At 46.9% G+C, this 21383-nt stretch overlaps 1 protein-coding gene across 1 annotated transcript; it reads left to right on the top strand.

Moving 5' to 3' along the window:
• Positions 1 to 1592: 1592 nt before the first annotated feature.
• Positions 1593 to 17909, top strand: LOC144100049 (uncharacterized). Its single transcript, XM_077633098.1, has 10 exons — positions 1593 to 1727; positions 3177 to 3298; positions 4950 to 5122; positions 7002 to 7147; positions 9327 to 9417; positions 11361 to 11533; positions 13127 to 13227; positions 15058 to 15113; positions 16189 to 16323; positions 17774 to 17909. Exons 2-10 carry the CDS (start codon positions 3208 to 3210, stop codon positions 17834 to 17836), a joined length of 1029 nt encoding a protein of 342 aa, XP_077489224.1. The 5' UTR covers positions 1593 to 1727; positions 3177 to 3207; the 3' UTR covers positions 17837 to 17909.
• The last annotated feature ends 3474 nt before the right edge of the window (positions 17910 to 21383 follow it).

Raw genomic sequence — 21383 nt, forward strand, 5'->3', positions numbered from 1 at the left:
ATCGAGTTTGCCGACTTCACACACAAGCTTTCTAGTCAGCAGTGGCCGGAGATTGTGCAGCAGCAGTTAAAAGACGTCTCTCTTTACCTGAACACTGTTGTGGTAAGTGTCTGTTCGTTCTTCAAGGCTGTTATTTACACACAAAGGCTGTCGTGTGGTATCAACCGAAATGAACTGATGGGTGAATGCTCGTTCAGTTGCATTAATTATTTATCAACTTTTTATCCGTCCTGGCTTGCTGTAAACTCTGTCGGTTTCCTGTCAGGTTCTGCTTATAACTGGCTGACTGTGGTGCATATCACACTGGCTGGGCATATTTACAGATCCGATATCTATTACTTGACCTTCACCCGAGGCCGAAATCAGCCTCAGATATCAAGGAACAAACAGGCACTTGACGTCACGGCAATTTATTTGTGAAAGCGGCCTGTGGCAGCGACATCTGTATTTCTTTTATGTTCCTCTTCTGGTTTTTAAATTCCTTATGAAAGTTCCGTTTTCTGTGAAAGCCACCTCTTAGCCATTACACACCTGTAATCAATTGATGCAGGTCAGGTTTTAATTATTCCTCAAAGCCTCTTAAAGCAAGACTGCTGACTGCCCAGCATGCTTCCGTGATATCCTTGACTGCAGCAGCCCGACGGAGATTGTGAGAGTAGGCTGTTACGACAGTCGTTCAAACGCACGTGTCTTTGCGGCTGCCAGCACGTCACAGAACCGTCAGGTGGCTAAAAATCTCCTGGCCTAGCTCGTATAATGTTTGTAAAAATGAGCCTTAACTAGCTTCTGCCATTGGCCCAGCATTTCCATGTATGTATTTGCATATGCATATAAATGAATGAATGAATGAATGAATGAATGAACCTTGGTGTGCCCCTTCACCGTTTAGTGTGACGATGAGTATAAGACATTTGGTTTCACTGACTTAATTTTGCAGTGCCGCAATATTAATCCGAAAAGCCATCCAATTTTCGGCTTTCGGGGTCAGGAGACACGGAGGCACCCTAGCGCACCACAGTCCTGTAACACAAAAGTAACCCTTGTCGGAGGTGTTGAATTCATCAGGTCAGCATGGCTGCTATGATGCCATGTTCGAACAATGATATTTATTTATTTATTTATTTATGTATTTCCAAATACTGCAGCTATAAGTGCTGCTCAAGCAGGAGAGGGTTACAAAAAATTAGTTTGCAAAGAACGCTCCAAAACGTTAACGTTAGCACACTCAACAATCAAAGCAGGCAGGCGCTTCCATTCTTCGACCATGTAAGGGAAAAAAATTTCTGCGATTGTTTAAAACTGGGGCAATATGACCGTACAACTTTTGTGTGCTTCAATCTTGAGGATCGCTGATATATACGCTGTCGTTTAAAGGACACGGGGACATGCTTGGATTGCAAGCTTTTGCCCCAGTACACCTAGTTGTAGGTGTGGGTGACGTGTAAGTATGATTGCCGTGACGTCACTTGAAAGACACTAACTTCCGACAGCTCATTAGCGTACCCCTACTCGTCAAAAGGGCTATACGGGTAAAGTATACCGTCCATGCTTCATTCCTAAGCCAAATTTCACTCGCTGCAGCTACTACGAAATCCTCGTTGCGCGCCGAACACTGTTCACGACAAAAGCAGGCCGGTGGACGTTTCTGGAACAGCGAGACTTCAGCAGTCGACGTACGCTGAAGTGCGCAACGCCTACACAACTCTGCTGGCCCGGGAAACGTTCAGGTCAGATGTCAACAGTCTAGTGCCTTCTTTCAGTGCACGAAATGCATGAAGCCGCCGTAGTGGCTCAGTGTTTATGATGCCCGGCTGCTGACCAGAAAGACCGGTTTGATCCCGGCCGCGGTGGCCGAATTTTGATCGAGGCGAAATTCTAGAGGCCCGTGTATTGCGCGATGTCCGTGCCCGTTAAAGGACCCCAGGTGGTTGAAATTTTCCGGAGCCATCCACTACGGCGTCCCTCATAGCCTGTGTCGTTTTAGGACGTTGAACCCGATAAAACCAAACCATGAAATGCATGATATATATAGTTTGGACGGAGGCGAAGCGCAAAAGGACCCCATGCGCAATGTTAGCGCGCATTAAAGAACACCAGGTGGCCTGAATTAATCCGCAGCCATCCACTGCGGCGTACCTCACAGCCCGTGAACACCGCAATTCACAATTCAATTACGTTCTCTTTCATGCTGTCCTATTTTCCGCGTTCCCTTCCCTCGTGTCGGCTCAGTGTTGTCCGTCCGTCCGCACACATGCATGTCACTCTAGCCATGCTCTACACCTGTGCTCGCCCTATGGATAGGTGTGCCTGTGGTCACGTTCTGTTCTGCAGCCACTCGGTTATCCTCTTTCTTTCTTACGTCATGGACGACGTCGTTTCGCTTTTTTTCGATGTTCAAAGCCATGCACCACGTGGTGGCAGCCAAGAGAACTAGAAGTGCTTGTCCCGAGTCCGCCTTTTTTTCAGATGTGGCGCCCTCTGAGGAGTGGAGAAAATTCGTCTGCTACTGGTTGAAAACAAACGCACGTGGGAGGCGCAGGCGCGATCTGGTGCGCATGCGAAGTGGCGTGTGCTTGACAGCTGCCGCCATCTGTCGCGTGCGCCTGTCACTAACACGAACCGCGCATGCGCAGTAGGAGCTGGCGGTTTCATTTTTAACCAGTGGAGCTAGATCTTGTTCCACGAGGAGCCAGCTGCGCCTGTGAAGTGGCAAGTGTGTGCTTGACAGCTTCCGCCTTCTGTCGCGTGCGCCTGTCACTAACACGAACTGCGCGTGTACACTAGGAGCTGGAGGAGGAAACGCGCGCATGCGCAGAGCGGCTTTGTGAAGAATGCATATTCCTGGTAATGAACGAGCCAACGTTCCTTGCGCAGTCACTGCTGTAATACGAGCTTCATTGGGAGCCTAACGCAGCAGTACTAGTCCAAGATAAGCTAAATCTCAGAGTAGCACCCATGTACCTGATGGCATAGATGATAATATCTCGAAGAATCCTTGGTCCTCTACAAGAACTCAGGAATACAGGAATAGAAGTACAAAAAAGGTACCTATCGCTTGAAGATGCAATACCGTGCTGCGATTCATGCTGGAGGGTTATCCAGGAGTGGCGCTGATTAGCCTTCAGTCTTTTTTTTCATGTTGCGTATTCAGCAAGGCTATTGGCTTGTGCCCGCAGGTCTTTTGCGAAGCGCTTCGCCTACGTACCCATGCTGCTGAGCAAGAGGTCGTTCCCGGGAATGGGAAGCTGGGGCGGCTACTGGAACTCTCGCCTGCTGTCCATGGAGAGCGCCGTTCAGGGTTGGTTTTGTTTGCAGCGAATGCAGCCACATACTAGTGGGAGACGGATGTGGTTAGCGCACCTCGCAGTGCTGAATAGTGACAAAACTTATTCGTTCGCTGCGATGATGAATACATTCTACGAATTGCTGGAGACAGCAATAAACGTGGAGAACAGAAACACAGAAGAAATAACGCTAAAATACCATGAAAGCCTTTGTAACCCGAAGAAAATATAGCGCCGGCATGGGACACCTGGTATCGTGATTTTATGCATATTAATTACTGTTTTAGATACCTTATGTTTGTATGCTGCCGCTGTAGATAGAGGAAGTAGTGAACGTTCAATAGCCGCAGTTTAATTTAGTCTATGCATAGCTATTTTTGATTCTGGGCCCATCATTTGTCCACATTTGCTTCCGACCACGTTTGTATATCAAGGCTTGTAATTTACACGATACGAGGCAAAAATAAATGTCAGCAATAATTACCCGTGTTTCAGGGCTTGTGGTGATGAGGGCTTAGTGCTGAAGCATCCGAAGTTCAATGCTATAGGGCATCAATTATTTTATCGGACATTGGTTTTTTTAAACTGCATGTATGCTTGATCCTTTTTCCTACCGAAAAGCACCGAGTGAATGTTGCAGTGCGACCGCCGGTGTCGAATACAGAAATGAGTAGAGGCTTTATCGAAACTAGAAACTGTCCTGCATATTTATATTACACTATGAATAGGAGTTACCCTATAAGAGAGTACAGAGTAAACTATCCTCTAGCACATTCCATAAGAGGGGCACGGTGTGTTGCCCAAACTTTGGGTGAATTTCCATCATTAAATATGCGCAGCACATACGATTGCCAACCGAGAGAGATTCACTCTTCAAAACATGCCAACATATAGAACTTACGAAAATTTTCATTGATGTTCCAGTCTCCTGTATTTGCTGACCCGAAGGCCTTCGGTGCTGCATTTAATAACCTTTTCTACTGCTAGTTGCACGAAGTTACCTTTGCGGTTAGAATATGCATCCGTTGCCAGAAGTAAGCATTACGGATATTTAGTAATCAAAATTTACACCGGGACTTGCGCAGCATACCCTCCCCATCATAAAGGGGAGTGCGCTAAAGGACAGCTTACTTCTTTTTTACTTCCACATAATGTAATTGGTGTTAGGGTGTACTTATCACCTAAAGCTATTACCTGCATCTTTAATTCAAATTTGCTCATAAGTATTAGTTGGCAAGCAACAAACAAAAAGGAACCAAGAACAACCACAGTTAAAGCATCTTTTCGTGTTTTATTCTGTATTGTATAATCTTCCATTTACGTCTCTCGGTTGTTAAGAAAGACTTGGTCCGCACAAAGAAGAAATATAGGTTCCGGTCTTACTGTATTTATAATAGATTGTACACATCTCCAACCAAAAACTTCAATTTGAAACCCAACGTTTTGGAGCCCGCTTGGCTCCTTCTTCAGCGGTATCTGTCAGATGTTTAGTTTTCAGGTTTTGCTGTACCCCGCTTAGGTCTAGTCATTCATGCTGCCCTCATTGCAGGCAGAGTCCTGAAGGTGTGTCCACAGTGCTGTCCTTGCCGCCTGCTCACCTCTCGCGACGTCAACTGTGCCAGCATACGCAGACATCTTTTGTAAGTAGCTACTAAACGTGCGCAGGCATGCTGGTGCACAGCATCCTCGGAATGCCGGTTTACGGCGTGGCCACCTGCCACCCGAAACAGGCGGAAGGCTCCCAGGCGATGGACCGTTGCGGCGACTGGGGGGCGCGTCCATCGGCATTCTTCCTCTTGCGGCGACCTGAGAAAGGAAATAGCAGTGGAAATGTTATGGTGAGCACGGGCCAGTCATGCTCTTACCTGTAAACTAGTAAGAGTGGCCTGCTGATTAGCAAATATATATATTTGTTATTACTGTTACTATTTATTTATTTTATGTGTAGTAGAAGTAATCAACTTCACATGCAACGTGCTAGATATGGTTCATATACTTTTCTAGACTTCTTATAGATTTCTCGTTCCTATAGATGTTTACTTTTGTCTGTTCATAGTGTATAGACTTTCTAGCAGGAAGTCTACTGAAATTGTATGGCCATAAATGTATAGGTTGTCTGTAGACTGTCTGTTGGATTCGTATTCTCTATAGACTAGTATGTAGTGTTTGTTGCTAGAAAGTCTATATATTTTATAGAGAAACGCCAATGGACCGGTAGAGACTAAGAATTTTTTTAACGGTTCTTTCCTGTTTTTGGACGGATGTTGCTAATGGTTCAAAAATGAAAATAAAAACAGACGATCAACGCAACTGATGTGGCAGGGTGTGCGTTAGCATTAGTGTACCCCCAGGACAGAGCAGCCGTCGCCGCTGACGGGTTCAGGTCGTTCGATTGGATGGTGTGATCAAGTCCATCAACCAACGTGTGATACGCCGTACCGCCGCCCCACTTCCCCCACCCCTCGACTCTGGCGACCGCAGTGTGGCTCTCGTCCCTCATCCTCTCTTCTTCTTCCCTTCCCTACTTTACCTCTTTGGCCTGGGAGACTTCCTTTCCTCCACTTTGACTCCTCCCAGCCTAGGCTTCATACGGCGCGTCATCGCCGAACAGTTTTTGAGAAGATGGGCGTTATAATGCTAACGCATTAGAAAAGAATTATCAGTACAACCCTGCGGATTTTACTGCCGCCCGCTGCCCGAAATTAGTTGAATGTGGTACCGAAATCCGCTAAGACAATTTCGTATAGAAAAAAAAATGCAAAGCACCAAAGGTGCTTTTACCTGCACGGACGTTATACACATAAAATGACTACTTGGATACGTTTAGAAGGGTACGCTGTTATTGGGCGTCGCAACATGAGTGGAACACCAACACACAAGATTGGCTCTGGCACAGCACAGACAAGATAGTTTAGTTTTTTGGACCTCGCTTCGGTTCTTACCTTTACGCATACCTTTATTAGTAATAAAATACGACTTTCGCGCACACACATGTTTCTTTAGACAGCCCATAGAAACTATAAACAGTCTACGGATTGCACATTGAAATCTGAAACACGATTTTAATTATAAATTAATGAATGTGAATTTTGCGTGATAGCATATACAGTTCGTTCGGTCGAAAAGCCGGATCGGCGTGGTAGTAGTCGGCACCGCGTGTCGCAAATAATCGGAGGTTGCGTAAAAAAATTGTATCATAGTAATTTGTTGTTCTAATGACTGATGACTGATTGGTATATGGTGTGTGACGAGTTAATAAAATCACTTTAAATATTTGATTAATTAAAGAAACGAAAAATTTGAACAAGGAGGTTCAAAGGTGTCAATATGCTCAAAATGAAAAGCCAACGCTTGATAATGCTAAGAAAATTTAAAGTATGTAATTGATCAGTTAAATAACTGAAACAATTAAAAATGAAAATGCGTTCAAAGGTGTCAAGCTGCTGGGAACGGAAAGCCAATGTTTGCTGATGCTAAGTATCGGTGTATATCGTCGTCCTAATAAAAGAATCTTGTAAAAAAATGTTTAAACACTCGCATCAGCATCAGATGACGCCCCAAACGTTTTTTTTTACATGCCTGGAACAGGTGGTGAAACGTGTCTAAGAGACTTGCTGAGTGCTCTTCCAACATTGTCGCAGCGTTCACTTTTGAATTTTTGATGCGATGTTGCTAGGCTAAGCGAGTGTTTTGAGGGTGTTTCTGGCACGTGCGCAGGGCCCAGAGGCGTTGCCAGAGAGCAATATCTCGGAGGTCGTGCCGCAGGAGGGCCTGCAGCACGTCACTCTGCTGCCGTACACGATGACGATGCTCCTGCGGTGCTCCAGGGACGGGGACATGCTCGCTCGGCCCATGTTTTTCGAGTTGAGTACGGCAGTCACCCAACCTCGTGTTCTGACGATACCGGACTCGAATTCTCCGACTGAACAAACTTGAGAAGGCCGCCTTCTAAAGGCCGCACCAGGAACACACTATAGACATCGAGAAGTGGACGAAGCCCTGGCTAACAACTGCCGTTTTTTAAGAGCCCTGGCGCTTTCTATACTTAGGTTTCTTAAGGACAGTTACCACGTGACCACACTGTATCACACAACATTGGGCGCACAGCGCCTCAATTGATACCTATACTTTTGATCCGTTTCATATGTGCCAGTATAGGGGCCATCGAAACAGTGGGCGCGTAGCGCTTCTATTGATACTTATACTTCTGATCCGTTATATATGCGCCAGCATAGCGGCCATCGAAGTTGCACCCGCCCCCCACGGGACCACCATTTGCATAAAATTTTGGGCCATCCGTTTGACTCAGAATGTTCGAAATGGTGTCAAATGACTTGGCATGTTCCTCAGGATAAAATTACTGTCATGAAGCCCAAAACATGTGTGGGATTCGCAACGACATTTCCGCCCCCAAACCGTGCATACCGAGGACCTTCGGACGGCAATTACGGCCGGACCGTTTGTCGCGGGGGGTTCCGTATGGTGTCAAACGATTCGTCGTGTTGTGATGCCCACGGTTACAAAATTATGAACTGATGTAACGAGGAAATATACCGGATATAGCGAAGGTGGCTGTAAATCGCAATAGCAGTGCAAAATACATGAGGTACATGGCGCTGCTTGTGTCTTAGAAGGGATGTTTCTGGAAAGGAAACATCGCGGATGTTTGGATATGGTCTTCTTTACGTTTGCTGAAGTTACCGATGTAAACACTTGAAGCTCCTGTAGCTAACACTCTTAAGTCGAACACCCAGGCAGTGTTAGCGGAAAATTTTTGCAGAATGCGGCATCAGGTTGGTCCACGGCTCACGATGTGTGCATTTACAACTCGTTTGGTGTTGGTTTCGCCTACTTTGAGGTGTAATGTGCAGCCAACTGGTGGAGGATGAATGCGTTTCCATTCGCGACAAGCCAAGTAGAAGCATCTCATGCCAGGCCCTACGAAGTGAATGCAAAAAATCGTTCAGGACGGCGCGTTCGCACTTTACGTTAACTCTTTGTATCTGTGTGATGAGTGCGCGCGTTTTCGTTTTTCTTTACAAGCATACACTTGTAAAAAGCTTAAAATGTGCTGATTTATTGCTCTAACGACAGCTTATTTTGCCAGGAATGAGCTACAATACCAATAATTAAGACTGCGAAGGCTGTGTTCAGTCACGGTGTAAATGCCGCATGAGAATTAGTATCTCACAGCTTAAAAAATTGTTGATTGGTTTTGTCGATGTCTCATTGCGACTAGACGTGTGCGAACTAACCCACATACATACTTCACTTAGTGTAAAGAGAATTCTCTCTGACAACTTGGCTTCACATTTAATGTGTTGAAGGCTTGGAGGGTGTCCTTCGTGTTGGCACTCATTATGTATTTGCGCGCTTGGAACTTGTTTTTATCATAACAGAACTTTTCACGAAGAGTTTTTAAAACTCCTCTTAAAAGATTCGTTTCTCTTTGTGTTATAAAAAACGCTGACCGTACATAAAGCGTCAACCGGAAACCTTCCTTGAGCTTATGTGGAGCCAATGCATTCGGTCTTCACCATCCATTCAGTTTATTACACACCGTAGCAATTATTTCTGCATTTTTAAGGGCCGAACCACGTAGTTGAGCCGGTTAGTTGAAGAGTAATTTTAACCTCCTTTGGTTCCGAAGGCGAACGGAATTGAAGCCAAGACGAGGGACGCGTGAAATACACACAGAGCACTGTGTGTAATTCACCCCTCGTATGCGCTGTTCACCTACAACCCACGCTTACAGTGCTGTAGATGTGTTTTAATGGAAATGAAACGGCTGGGCGTTGGTGCTTAAATAGGGATATTAGAGGGTGGACCTGGGTGTAATGTCGTTGTTGCGGTCACTTATTCACCTCTCGGAAGAGCTAGAGGCGGTTTTTTTTGTTTCTCAAGCTACTCAGAGACATATTGTACTTTGTCTCTTGGGCGGGTGCCCTTCCAGTCTTATTTTCTCAAGTCCATGCCACGTCACTCATGGGGTCGACTTCAACATATGCCGTTGCTTCTGCGGCGGTCGTTCCTCTATCGCAGCTTTCCACACGAACCCAGGACCCACTCGTACCCGTTGCAGTTCATGTACGGCCCCCACCTGCTGGTTGCGCCTCAGGCGGTTCCTCCAAAGGTGAGCACAGAGCATGTTCGTGACTCCCATTATGACGTCCGCGACGTCGTCACTTTTTTTTTCCCGCCGGCAAAAATCGGTTCCGAACCGAACGCACTTGCCGCCTGGTTTTCTGCTGAAGCCAGTGCCGGCAACACCGGTTCTCGCTCACCACTGACGCCGAATGGCCAAATGTGGGCGTTCACCCCCGGTCAAGTTTGTGGAAGGCTGTATTGGGATAGCCATTTAATTTATTACCATCTCTCCAAGCATCCCAGAATAAATGTATGCAGCCGGATAGTTGCGTGAATTACGAAGCGCCACATTAAGTAGCAGGCAATACGCCTTGGATGCAAAGAAATTAAATTTCTTCGACAGAATCGCCTACCATAAACTTCTGACGGCAGGTGTACCATTAATGTACCGTAACGCAGGAACGATTTGCCGGTCGACAAACAGCTAGACTACAGGCTGGACAGAGCTGGTATCTGTCGTATTTTTTTCAGGCATTGCGTACTGGGTTCAAGCGTGCATGTGCACGTGGGCTAGAGAAATACACCTGCGGGTACGTCTGTGTACCTGTAAATATTTCGTTACGCTTAACGTGAACATACGACCGGCTCTATCGTCTGCGGGGTAGCCATCGCAGTCTGAAACACGAACACATTCTTTGCCTGTACTGTACTAAGCAATTCAAGAAGGAAGTAGCAGATGTCCCTTGAAGGAAACCCTCCCGCCGATGACGTCGACCGGTTGTCATGACACTGTGGTTAATCCTTTACACCTGGGAGCGTGACATCGCAAGGAGCCGTCAGGTGGAAGGGGACTGACCGCGGAGTAACCGAAATCACCGCAACGTCTTGACAATACATGGACGCTGTTGGCCCATGCTCCTGCCGCTTTGTTCTTGGGCTGTGTCCGTCTATTACGAAGCGTTCAAAGTCTGGTGGGCTTCCCGCAGTTCAGTCAGCTAGCCGTGCCAAGCGAGTTCACTCTCATTTGGGACTGCGCACGTACTCGGTAACGTTCACACGCGTCTTCCAGACCGACTGGAACCCCAGTAGTAAGACTCGGTCGCTCAGTGCGGGGGAATCCGAGGGCACATCCAAGCGCCGGAGGCCGGACCACGTAATGTGTCCCAGCATGCATCGACAGAAACTTCAGAAGGAGAACGTGCTCAGCTGCGAATATTTCATCATCATCAGCCTGACTACACCCACTGCAGGGCAAATGCCTCTCCCATGTCTCTCCAGTAAACGCTTCCCTTTCCCAGCTTCGCCCACCCTATGCCTGCAAACTTCCTAATCTCATACGCCCACCTAACCTTCTGTAGCCCCCTGCTACTCTTGCCTTCTCTTGGAATCCACTCCGTTACCCTTAAGGACCAGCGGTTATCTTTCCTTCGCATCACGTGCCCTACCCAAGCCCATTTCTTCTCTTGACTTCGACTGGGATATCATTAACCCGGTATACAAAACTTATTTAGCGCTACACAAGACTAGAGGAACGTACGAAAAGAGGATAAGAGCTTAGATCTTAGCTTTTCTTGCTATGAAAAGACAAATAAAAGTGAAAAGATTCGTCGCAGTATCTCGACCACAACTTGTTTAAACTGTGGTAATAAAGCGGTGCGCCGTCATCTTATGCAGTCAGCCGTTATACAATATATTAAAATGAATACGATGCGTACTTGCAGCCGAATATTCGTCCTTTTTGATCGCGCCGGGAAATGTTTAATCTTTGCCATCCGTGGCCCCTTAGAGGAACGGAATGGGCTCCAATAGATTGCGATCCCAGCAAGGGGAGGCAGCGGGTCGGGTGGACGAAATAGATTAGCCAATTTGTGGAGATAAGGTGGCCGCACCTGGCACGGGACAGGGTCAGTTGGATGGACGTGCGAGATGTCTTTCTCCTGGACTGCCCGCAGTGAAGCTGATGATGATTCGAATTCTTTCTCGCACCAGAATCGCTCTGCGGAATTGTTCAAGGTGTACTTGCCCCGAGGTGTGTGGTACAATGCGAGTGACGGAAGGCAGCTGGTCAGCAATGGGCAGCGCATCTACTTAGAGGCGCACAAGGGACTCGTGGAAGCTGTCTTCACACGAGGTGGCAGCATCGTGCCCCTGTCGACGAGAAGGTGCGTGGCGGCGATGGTTTATTTTGGAAAAAGATGGAAGGCGTGTCGCATCCCTGGTAAAACTGCCTCATTCCTACTGAAAAATATTTTCCCCATGGCTCAGACGAAGACTATGTGGAACATATACAACGTCTATAGGAACTAGGCCTATATGGATAACCCCTACGGAGTGGTCGAAATTCATACGGACTTGGTACAAGGCTTTTACGGAAGTGGCAGCAAGATAAATACATCGTAACAAATGCTATCGAAATAAAAGTTTGAATGTTGCTATGCGACGCTGATTAAAAAAAGACAATGGCTGCAATCAGCAGACCTCAAATCTCAAAAGCTTTTAACAGATGGACGACATTGAAAACGTTCAAAAGAAAACAAGCTCGCAGCTTATTAAAAACATTACTATTGTTAATACTTCTTGGTGGTGCAGCGACCTCAGAATATGGCTGTTAATGGGCATCTGTGTTTATTCTCTGTTGCAGGCAGCATGCAAGAAAAAAAACTGATTTGTCATATCTATTAGTCAATTCTTCAGCATTTGTCACTAGTGCATAACGCTACATTTTGTCCGGTGCGGTTTTCTGCAACTAATTTTCTGCTCATGTTCTGTGGTTCTCATGTACTCAAGTTATTTTTGCGTGTAAACCAACGGTAAAAAGCTCTTGGAAGATAATAGCGAAAAAATTTCCCTTCATCACTACCTTTCCATGCGTTCTGAAAGAAGATATATGCGGTCTAATTGTTATTGTGTGAATTACGCAGTGTACCGTTAAAATGTCAAGCAATACGCTTTGGATGTGAATAAATTAACTTTATTCGACAGAGTCGCGCACCGTGCACTTTTAACGATGGGTGTAATTTTGCAGTTTTAATTCGCCATATTGGTTCTGCTTTGTCGGTGCTTTTAATAACTGGTCAGCCAGACAGTTTCGGACCATCTTATTTATTAATGTAACTCATTGTCCTTGACTGAAACCTGATTTAATATAACAACTTCAGCCGTAAAACTGCAAGAGCACAGAACAAACGAGAAACGCGTCGCAGAGAAAGACCGGTTATCTCTACAGTGGTCTGTGGTCTGTGATAAATTATCAATAATTTCTATACGCACTACTACATAAAAAATGCACTCACACTTTGCTCTCCCTGCCCTATTCTGTTATGGAACGAATGAAGATGGGAAGCGAGTCGATTTAGCACATTAGCCATGTTAATTTGTGCAGGAGAAAACGGATTTGTTGATGGTCAGCCACCCGCCGCGGTGGCTCAGTGGTTAGGGCGCTCGGCTACTTATCCGGAGTGCCCGGGTTCGAACCCGACCGCGGCGGCTGCGTTTTCATGGAGGCAAAACGCAAAGGCGCCCCTGTGCTGTGCGATGTCAGTGCACGTTAAAGATCCCCAGGTGGTCGAAATTATTCCGGAGCCCTCCACTACGGGCACCTCTTCTTCCTTTCTTCTTTAACTCACTCCTTTATCCCTTTCCTTGCGGCGCGGTTCAGGTGTCCAACGATATATGAGACAGATACTGCGCCATTTCCTTTCCTCCAAAAACCAATTATTATTATTATTGATGGTCAGCCGCCCTTTCCCTTCCAGCCAGTCTAATTATACCGGCCGAGAAATCAGCCTGCTCGTATCTCTGGATGCCGACGGACGTGCTTCCGGCGAGTTCCGCCAGGTGGCGCTGAAATACATGAGTGAGTATAAGTATTTAAATACTTATACAGAAACAGCATTCACTCAAAATTGCGGAAAAGGAGTAGAGAACTAATCAGGAAGTATGCAGGATACAAGGACGGAGAAATAAAGAAATAAGGAGCCTTAAGCGACAGGTAAAAAAACTCAGCAGGTAAAAACTGGATTAATTAAATGGAAAAGAAGCAGAGTATGGAACTATATCGAAACTAGAAAAGGCATATAAGGGAGGAAGAGTTCTATGATAACTCAAGAGGCAGTGCCCTACTCTTTGAAGCTAGGTCAGGGTGTCTTAAAACGCGCAGCTACAAAAAAAAAGAAATTGAACGAAGAAGATGACGCATGTGCTATGTGTGGTAAATCTGTAGAAACAATTACCCATCGCATACTCGAATGTGATGGTATCCACCTGGATGCCGATGCAGGCACAATCACTCTTTCTGAGTCCCTACGGTTTAGAGATAACAAGGGTGATGTAAATAAATCTGCTGTGGATGTTAGTAAAAAGCGATTGGGAAATGTTTGAAGTGTAGGACTGAAATCTTACTTACAGAAAATGGTGAATTTTAAAAGCAGTTAAGTAAAAATAAAGAAAATAGCCGAGCATGGTGGCAACTGCCACCACCCGATCACCACCCCGTTTCAAATCGATGCTCCTGTCTTCTATCCATGCATACAAGTGTCGCTCGATCCAACTGAGGGAAAGTGCAGCCCGCACCTAGACTGTCGGCCAGATTTGCCGGTTACTGCATACGAAACCCTCAACTACTTCCCTCTTTTACGCCCCCCCCATTCCTATTCGCTAGCCTTCGTGCCTGCACCGTACAAGCAGAGACCAGGAGAAAGCACTGCATGACTAGCGACATACTAGACTAGTAAGCCAACTAGTTTCTCTGCTCTATGCCAGAAGGTAGCGCTGTCACGCAAACGGTCGTTCTCAACGAGTGGCGCCACATAGCGACAAGTAAACTAACAGGACATTCCTAGCGGTCCCATGGCGAAGCGAGTGGTCTGACTGACATTGAAATATTAAGGTGGTGTGTCCTGTGCGTTCGTCGTGCATGTTCGCCCTCTGTCTTCGTCTGTTAAGCGCACAGCTGCTTTTCAAAGAACGTGAACCAACTGGCTCGTCAAAAAGTGTTACTCTATTAAAAAGGTGTTGGTGCACCGAACAAGGTTCCATTACGTCCACCTTTCCAAGCGGTGAAGCCTCACCCTTCCTTACGCTTCCATTAGTGCAGTGACATGGACCACTTGAGAGCATTACGGTAACTCCCTGATGCCCCAAGCAAGCGACACGCTTAAGGAACGCGAATTGTTACAACACATTTTCTTCCAGTATTTTCAGACCCGACGACAGAAATTCCTGCAGTAACAACAGCATTTTGTTTAGTACTGGACAGTCTCCTGTCGTAACGACAAAGCCAGTTCTGTCGCAACAACAGATAATTTCGTAATACAACAGCAGAATCTGTCGGATCGACAGGACGACAAAAATTTGTTGTAATTTGGGGCCGGCTATGTCTCGTATTTTTGGACTTACTTGATTTGTATTTTTTGGGTGCTCTTGATTGCAGAAATAAGTTATCAAATCAAAAGCAGACCTTGTGGCCTGTGGACTTTTAACTAACTGTATAAATTCGTACGGCAGTGGAAGTAGGTTGGATCAAAAGCGGCCGAAATCAAAACGAACAGTCGATTCAGAATATAGATGGCGCCAATTGACACGGCACCCACCTACGTTTTTCAATGCACGCTTGGATTGTGTTTGACCATCGGAGATCTTCGAACGACTGCAACTTCTTTCTGTTCCCCCTCCATTACGCTTCCAGATCTTTCTCGTTTGCTCAGCGGGCGCTACTCTAGCCTACATTTCGACTTCATTCAGGTAAGAGCAGAAATGTGGAAAAATTTGTAAATGGAAAGCCCACTTTACCACTTCGCTGTCAGAATTAGTTACGCTTAGTGTATAACGCATTGGGCCACTGTACGTCGTGATTCTTGGCGCTTCAATATATGGAGGCATATTCTTGGCGATATCTAAATAAACGCTTGAATATTGTCGTCCACTTCACGCATGCTACATAGCGTCGGAGGTGAATTGAAACTCGCTTCTGACACCATATGAGTCATTCACGAAATGCGACAACTACCACAGCTCTCTCGTGGTTACATGATATGATATCTCATGGGTGTAAAGGTTTACAAAAAAGTTTTCGAGTGTTGGAAGAACCTTCGAAAGCGCACAATTTCCGAATTTGTAGCGCAATTTCCGGTAAATGAAAAGGTATTGCGGCGAAAAGATGACCACGGATTTTACCTCTGCAGTAACAGTACGTCTAAATCCTAGCTTCCTTAGCGGAAATTTTGCTTCTTAGCGTAAGCGTCGCCGCTGAGGAGAAAGCACTTAAGCGGACATGCTTCTTAAGACACGGGGCACACAGCGTAGCCAAATTTGTGTTGGCCCCAAAATCGCACTTTGCGGGCTATTTAATCGGGTAGAGCATGCAGTACTTCTCTCCGTCGGCGGGGCCAACTTTAGTGGTGACATCCTATAAGGAAATGAATGGATGTGACAGTAATATGGTCACATAAAAGTGAGCATAGTTTATGACCATAGTTAGGTAACACTTAACTTATACGGTTGCAAAAATTACCGCTACAGGTATTGTAATTCCAGAAAAATAAATACGTTATATACGATGATTTTAAGGATGTCAGCTGAAAACTGAGTAGTCAGCAAAATATCGCGGGAGATCTATGTTGCAACCAGTGCTAGAACACTATGGAAATTTTTAATCTGCGTTTGGCTCGTACTGCACATGCGTAAGTCGAATGTTCAAACAGCATCGGTATTTGCACTTGGAAATTTTGATGACGTAGGCATCCGGTAGGGACCCGCCCAGCTAACTTCTTCCACAGGCAACTTCTGACTATTGGTTTCTGTGCTCTTGTCTTTCCAGAGCGCACTGATCGGCTTCTGCTCGGTGTGCATGCATGACACAACCCTGGTCGGCGTGCGCATTTACGGTTTGCGCTCGCACCCAACATCCATCGACATCAACGGCCGTCCACTCCGGTTCAGCGTGTTCCCCAGAGTAAGGTCCCCCCCGGTTTCTTCCTTAGGCGCGATAGCACTGCACTTGGCCTTGCCCATGGGCAGTACCTGTCAAATTATTGGATCCCACCGCGACCGCGGCTGGAATGGAAGCGCTGCAGAGCGCCGTTGCCTATAGCTGCACTGGATCAACACCTCCTATACTCTGTTCAAGTGGTGCTGGCTGGGCGAACTAAAATTATCCCTTCGCTTTCGTGCTTTGGTTCCAGGAGACAGATAAGGACATGTTTGTTCGCCTGGCGCACTCTTGGTTTGGTGGCCAAAACGGCGGGACACCGTACTCTCGGTAACGGCGAGTGCCGCTGACAACAGCTCCGCTAGGGTGCAGCCCTCACCTCCGGCTACGGCCGCTTTGGACTCCGAACTTTTGACAGACACTGTACAGTCTTTGTCAAAGGCGTTCGCCCGTCAGCTGGATTCGCTTCTGAGCCGTGTGCTTGCACGCCACTTACGTCATCCCTGAAGCTCCAAACCACAGGAGGTCCAACAGACCTTCGGTACTGATCCCTGTGAAGTTTTGGTACTTCAGTGATGCCGTAATAATCCCACAGCATAGCTCAACAGGGAACCCAGAGGGTGCCCGGACGCTTTTGATAGTTATAGCGCATGGGAGCCCATTTCTCCAAGCGACATCACAGCTGACCTTCCAGTATCACCAGGGGCAATGATACAGCGACGGATGAAGTGGACCATCACACCACGGGATATTCACTCCCTGGCCCACATGACATTCTTAGCTTAACCGTACTTTGCAACGTTACATTTGGTTGAGAAGTCAATCGGGAGTAGAGAAAGAAGGTTGGAAAGGATGCGACCAATCATGGTCTGGACGCTGCGCCGCCACTATCCGCCCTACTGATGCCGCATCTATTCCGGCCTTGTCATAAGGACCACGTGTTCCAATTACACACTCAGCCACAACGCAGATTCTTTGCTAAGACTAGATTAGTTGGGTTAAAGCCCGGCAGGCGTGTGAAACGCGTCGTGGCCGGTACGGTATCGGCGTGGGACGCATTTATGCCAGTAAGTGACGTCATTGGCGTATTCCTGCCACGATCATAGTGATGTCATCGTCCGCACCCTGCCAAAGGCCAGCTGACTTAATGAAACGAAAACGAAATGAACATTGCAATGTAATACCATTAGATAATGTCTAGTTGCCTAGCATGTCAGTGCGAAAGCTTCTTGCTACGACATAGATGACGGCTACACCAACTTCATTCAGAATGGTGAAAGTCACATGTGAAGCTATCGCATGTCGCCCAACCATGCGTAACCATACCTAACAGAGCTTTCGCCCGTATCTCTAGATTTAACAAGCGTTAAATCTCTGCTATTTTTTATTCCTTCGTGTTTTGGCTTGCTGAACGAAGGCATTGTATGCTCTGACATTTGATGATGTGTTTGGTGTGCCCTTTCTTTCCTTGCAGTATCTGGAGATATTAGACGTGAACTACACCACTTTCCGGCCGTTTATAATCACCCTGGCATAGTTTTCCGCCCGAAGACACGAGAGACTCCAAAGGTCTCCTCCATTGTCAACGCCATGCTCAAGTGCAGGGAGATTAAGCATCAATAAAAAAAAGAACACGTGATGTCAATGACTGCGAACTCCTCATGCCGTAGACGACGCTAAAGAATAGCCCTTTTGCTTCTCCTGAAACCTCACGGAGTATGGCAACCATTTATCACGCATTTACAGTAGAAGGCTTCGCCATGGTGAATGTTGGTGTTGAGATAGACCTTCTGGACCTCTGAAAAAACAATCGAGGGAAAGTGTCTCCTTAAAATATTGCAAGAAAGCTACGATAGTATGAACTGAACGAAGCGTACGATAACACCAGATATGGCCCCACTCACGGTGTGCTTAGAAGCATCGTGGCACTCGCCTTCTTCGAACGTGTTTTTTTCACCCAGTGTCACATAGACGCGGCTTTGGAGAACAATTAAACTGAACCCTATTGCGCCCATGGCACGTCGTTTGAGATTTAATGGCCCAAAGTGTATAATCCACGCACTATTTTATGCTCCGTAGATATCGCTTGGAGGCGACGATGAAATTAATTTGTTTCGCTAAAGTGTGTGCGTGTGCGCATAGCGGGACTGCGTATTGTGCTATTTCTCAGAATTGCATTTTGGTCCTTGAGAGCTCTAAAAAAATCGCTGTTGCTTACAGTACCCTTCGCCAAATGACAATACAGGAATGGTATCTCAAACTGATTAGAAATGAAAACAGTGTCCAACGTGCCGTATCTCGGCGATTAAAGAGTAGCAAATACAATGGGCAGCCCTTGTCAAAAGTTGAGCCTTCAAGAAATTTGCCTCCGGATCTTGCTGTGTGCAACGCCAGAGTTTCTAAATCACTGTGTTAAGTTAAAAGTTAAGAACAGAAATCAGGGCGAGGCGATGGCGTGACTAATGTTCGAGCGCAAAAAAAAAAAAAAATCAGATGGACACCTAATTTCATTACGACTTGGAAATGCGATGTCTTTACTGGAAGTAACATCACTTCCCTTCGGCCAATGGGCTAATTTTTTGGCCGAAGATGCATTTTTGCCCCATAGGCGCCAGGTCGAATAAAACGACAGAACCGTGTCAAAAATTCGGCACAAGACACAATATTTTGTCGTTTTGTCATAAGGACAATTTTATTTTGTTTTGTACAGTCGGATACAACAAAAAACTGAACGGATTATAAGGACTCCCTTCCAACCAATGGTGTCGCGCGATTCTCATGAACCTTCTAGCCTGACAATGCAGGGAGCGGTGCACCAAAGTAGAGAGGGGTCTATTTCTGACCGTAGAGGGGAGGGATTATTCCCTCTTATCTGCCACCCTCTGCTTTGTCACCCTAGCAGGGCCATGAGAAACGGCCGACACCAGTGCCTGGAAGAGAGTTCATTTACCAGGAAAAGCCGCTGCTTAAGTTGTATCTGACAATAGTATTGTAGTGATTCCTGCTGTACTTTTCAGTAGACTGTAGTTGTGCACAACTTTTCTGTAGTAACACCACAAAATTCTCTTATTACTACAAGTTCATCACCAAAAACGTGCGGAAATTTTCTGTTGTGTTTTTAGACTGTTTCTTGCGCTCTGTAAACGTTACTATTTACGGTGTGGGGAACTTTCGTCCTTTTCCCGGGCTCGGAAAGTTGGGACTTCTCCAGATGCTTCGAGGGCCCCGCTACACTGCTTTGAAAATGGTTTCCAATGGTCCGAACTGTTAGCCTGCTGTATCTACCGCACTCAGCCAAATGTCGTGGAACGTGGAGTCACATATGTCTTTCGTCACTCGCCCGACTGCCGTCGCAGCTAGCTGTACACATGCCACCACTGCTTTGCGCCACTTAGGTTACACACAACTCGTAGTCATATTTTAGTTATTTTAACCAGCGCTACGAAGCTGGGAGCACATCCAGCCCCATGATCCATCGAAGTTACTGCCATTTTTCCCCCGAACGGTTTCACTGCTGCTTCACAAATTTTTTCTGTCCATCACGAGCTTTGAGAACTCAATAAAGTGAATACAGAAACTCAGACACCGATTTGTTGCGCGTACATACTGTTCGGAATGTATGCCGAGAATGCGACCACGCATGCCAGCATGACGGCCACCACCTCCTCAGGATACGTCGCTCTTGAATAAACTATAATAAACCAGTATATAACATTCTTAGATACATTAAGCATAGCGCTTACTGCTACCGCACCCCACCACTGCGCCAAATAGCGCCCGCGTCGTCTCTCTAGCCCGGCCATGACTGCGCATGCGCAGATCGCTCTAAGGGCGCCAGATGGCGCCACGATCTCGTCGACAACGCACCGGCCTGCCGCATCGGAACCAATCAGCGCGTGCGCAGTGTCGGGGCACGGTACACGGTAGCGGTACGCGCTATGCTAAAACTAGAGTTATAACATTGCGCGATCCGGTACCGTGATCCGCCTACGCGAGGTGCCACTGTGCATGCGTGGATCGCCCTGGGGACGCCAGAAGGCCTCACGTGCCCGTCAGCTGCGTGCGCGCCAGCCGCGTCGGGGCCAGTCAGCGTGTACCCAGCGGAGCCCCACGGTAGCGGATCGCGCTATGCTATAACTCTACTATCTATTAACTCCCTACTCAGTACTGCATACAGCAATTGCTGTAGAAAGAGTTCGGGCCAATGTTGAAGTTATTGAAACTCGCACATCAGAGGGCGTCAGTGACATGAACATTTACTGCGACTTAATGATATACACGGCATGACATCATCAGTCAGCACCATGGCCGGCAGCAGGAGCAACTGTAGAAGCATCATTTGATGTATCGTCGCGCGTACCCGTACCGTCGTTCTTACTGCAGTCAGTTCCATGTGGAGTAGTTGACTGGGCATCGTTTTCAGTCGGGGCAGAGCTCTCCGGAAGCCCCCCGGAAGTTTGTTCGGACAATGGCTCGTCCCGTGCAGTGACACAGGAGCATCCCGGGCGATGAGCTGACACGTCCTCGATGAGAGCATCGGATGTCGGCACCAAGGCTAACCTGCACCTGGGCATGCGACGGCCCGTGTACCACTCCACGCTGTGACACCAGGCGACGTAATCGCTCAAGGCAGTGTCCCTTGCGAGCGTGTTGGAGTCCAGTTGCGAGAGGTCAATGTTGCTGATCGGTACCCACACGACTCGACATGAAGGCACAGACACGATCGCGGCATCTTCGACTGGAGGCGTTGACGACATGGCTTGGCTTCAGCAGGCGCTGCACGTGTTCCTTTGAGGGCAAAGCGCTGGCTTCTGGACACTACTTGAAGACAGTAGTCGTGAAAGTGACCCGGCTTCGAAGATCCACCCGGTTTAATAGCCACATATCGGCTGCTTTCGCCGATGTTCTCAGTGGGTGACTCACAAGCTTTGAGGGTGAATCATATGACAGACAAAACCCTATCGTCATCCTATAGTTCGAGATACAACTCGAACAATGGGGCACATTCAACTAAGAGGAGGATTTGCAGGAAATGGCGTCGACCAATTTTCAAGACGCTGTGGTTAATCTGATTAAACCGTGGT

This window comes from Amblyomma americanum, chromosome 8 (genome assembly GCF_052857255.1).
Source record: "Amblyomma americanum isolate KBUSLIRL-KWMA chromosome 8, ASM5285725v1, whole genome shotgun sequence".
Classification (NCBI taxonomy): Eukaryota; Metazoa; Arthropoda; class Arachnida; order Ixodida; family Ixodidae; genus Amblyomma; species Amblyomma americanum.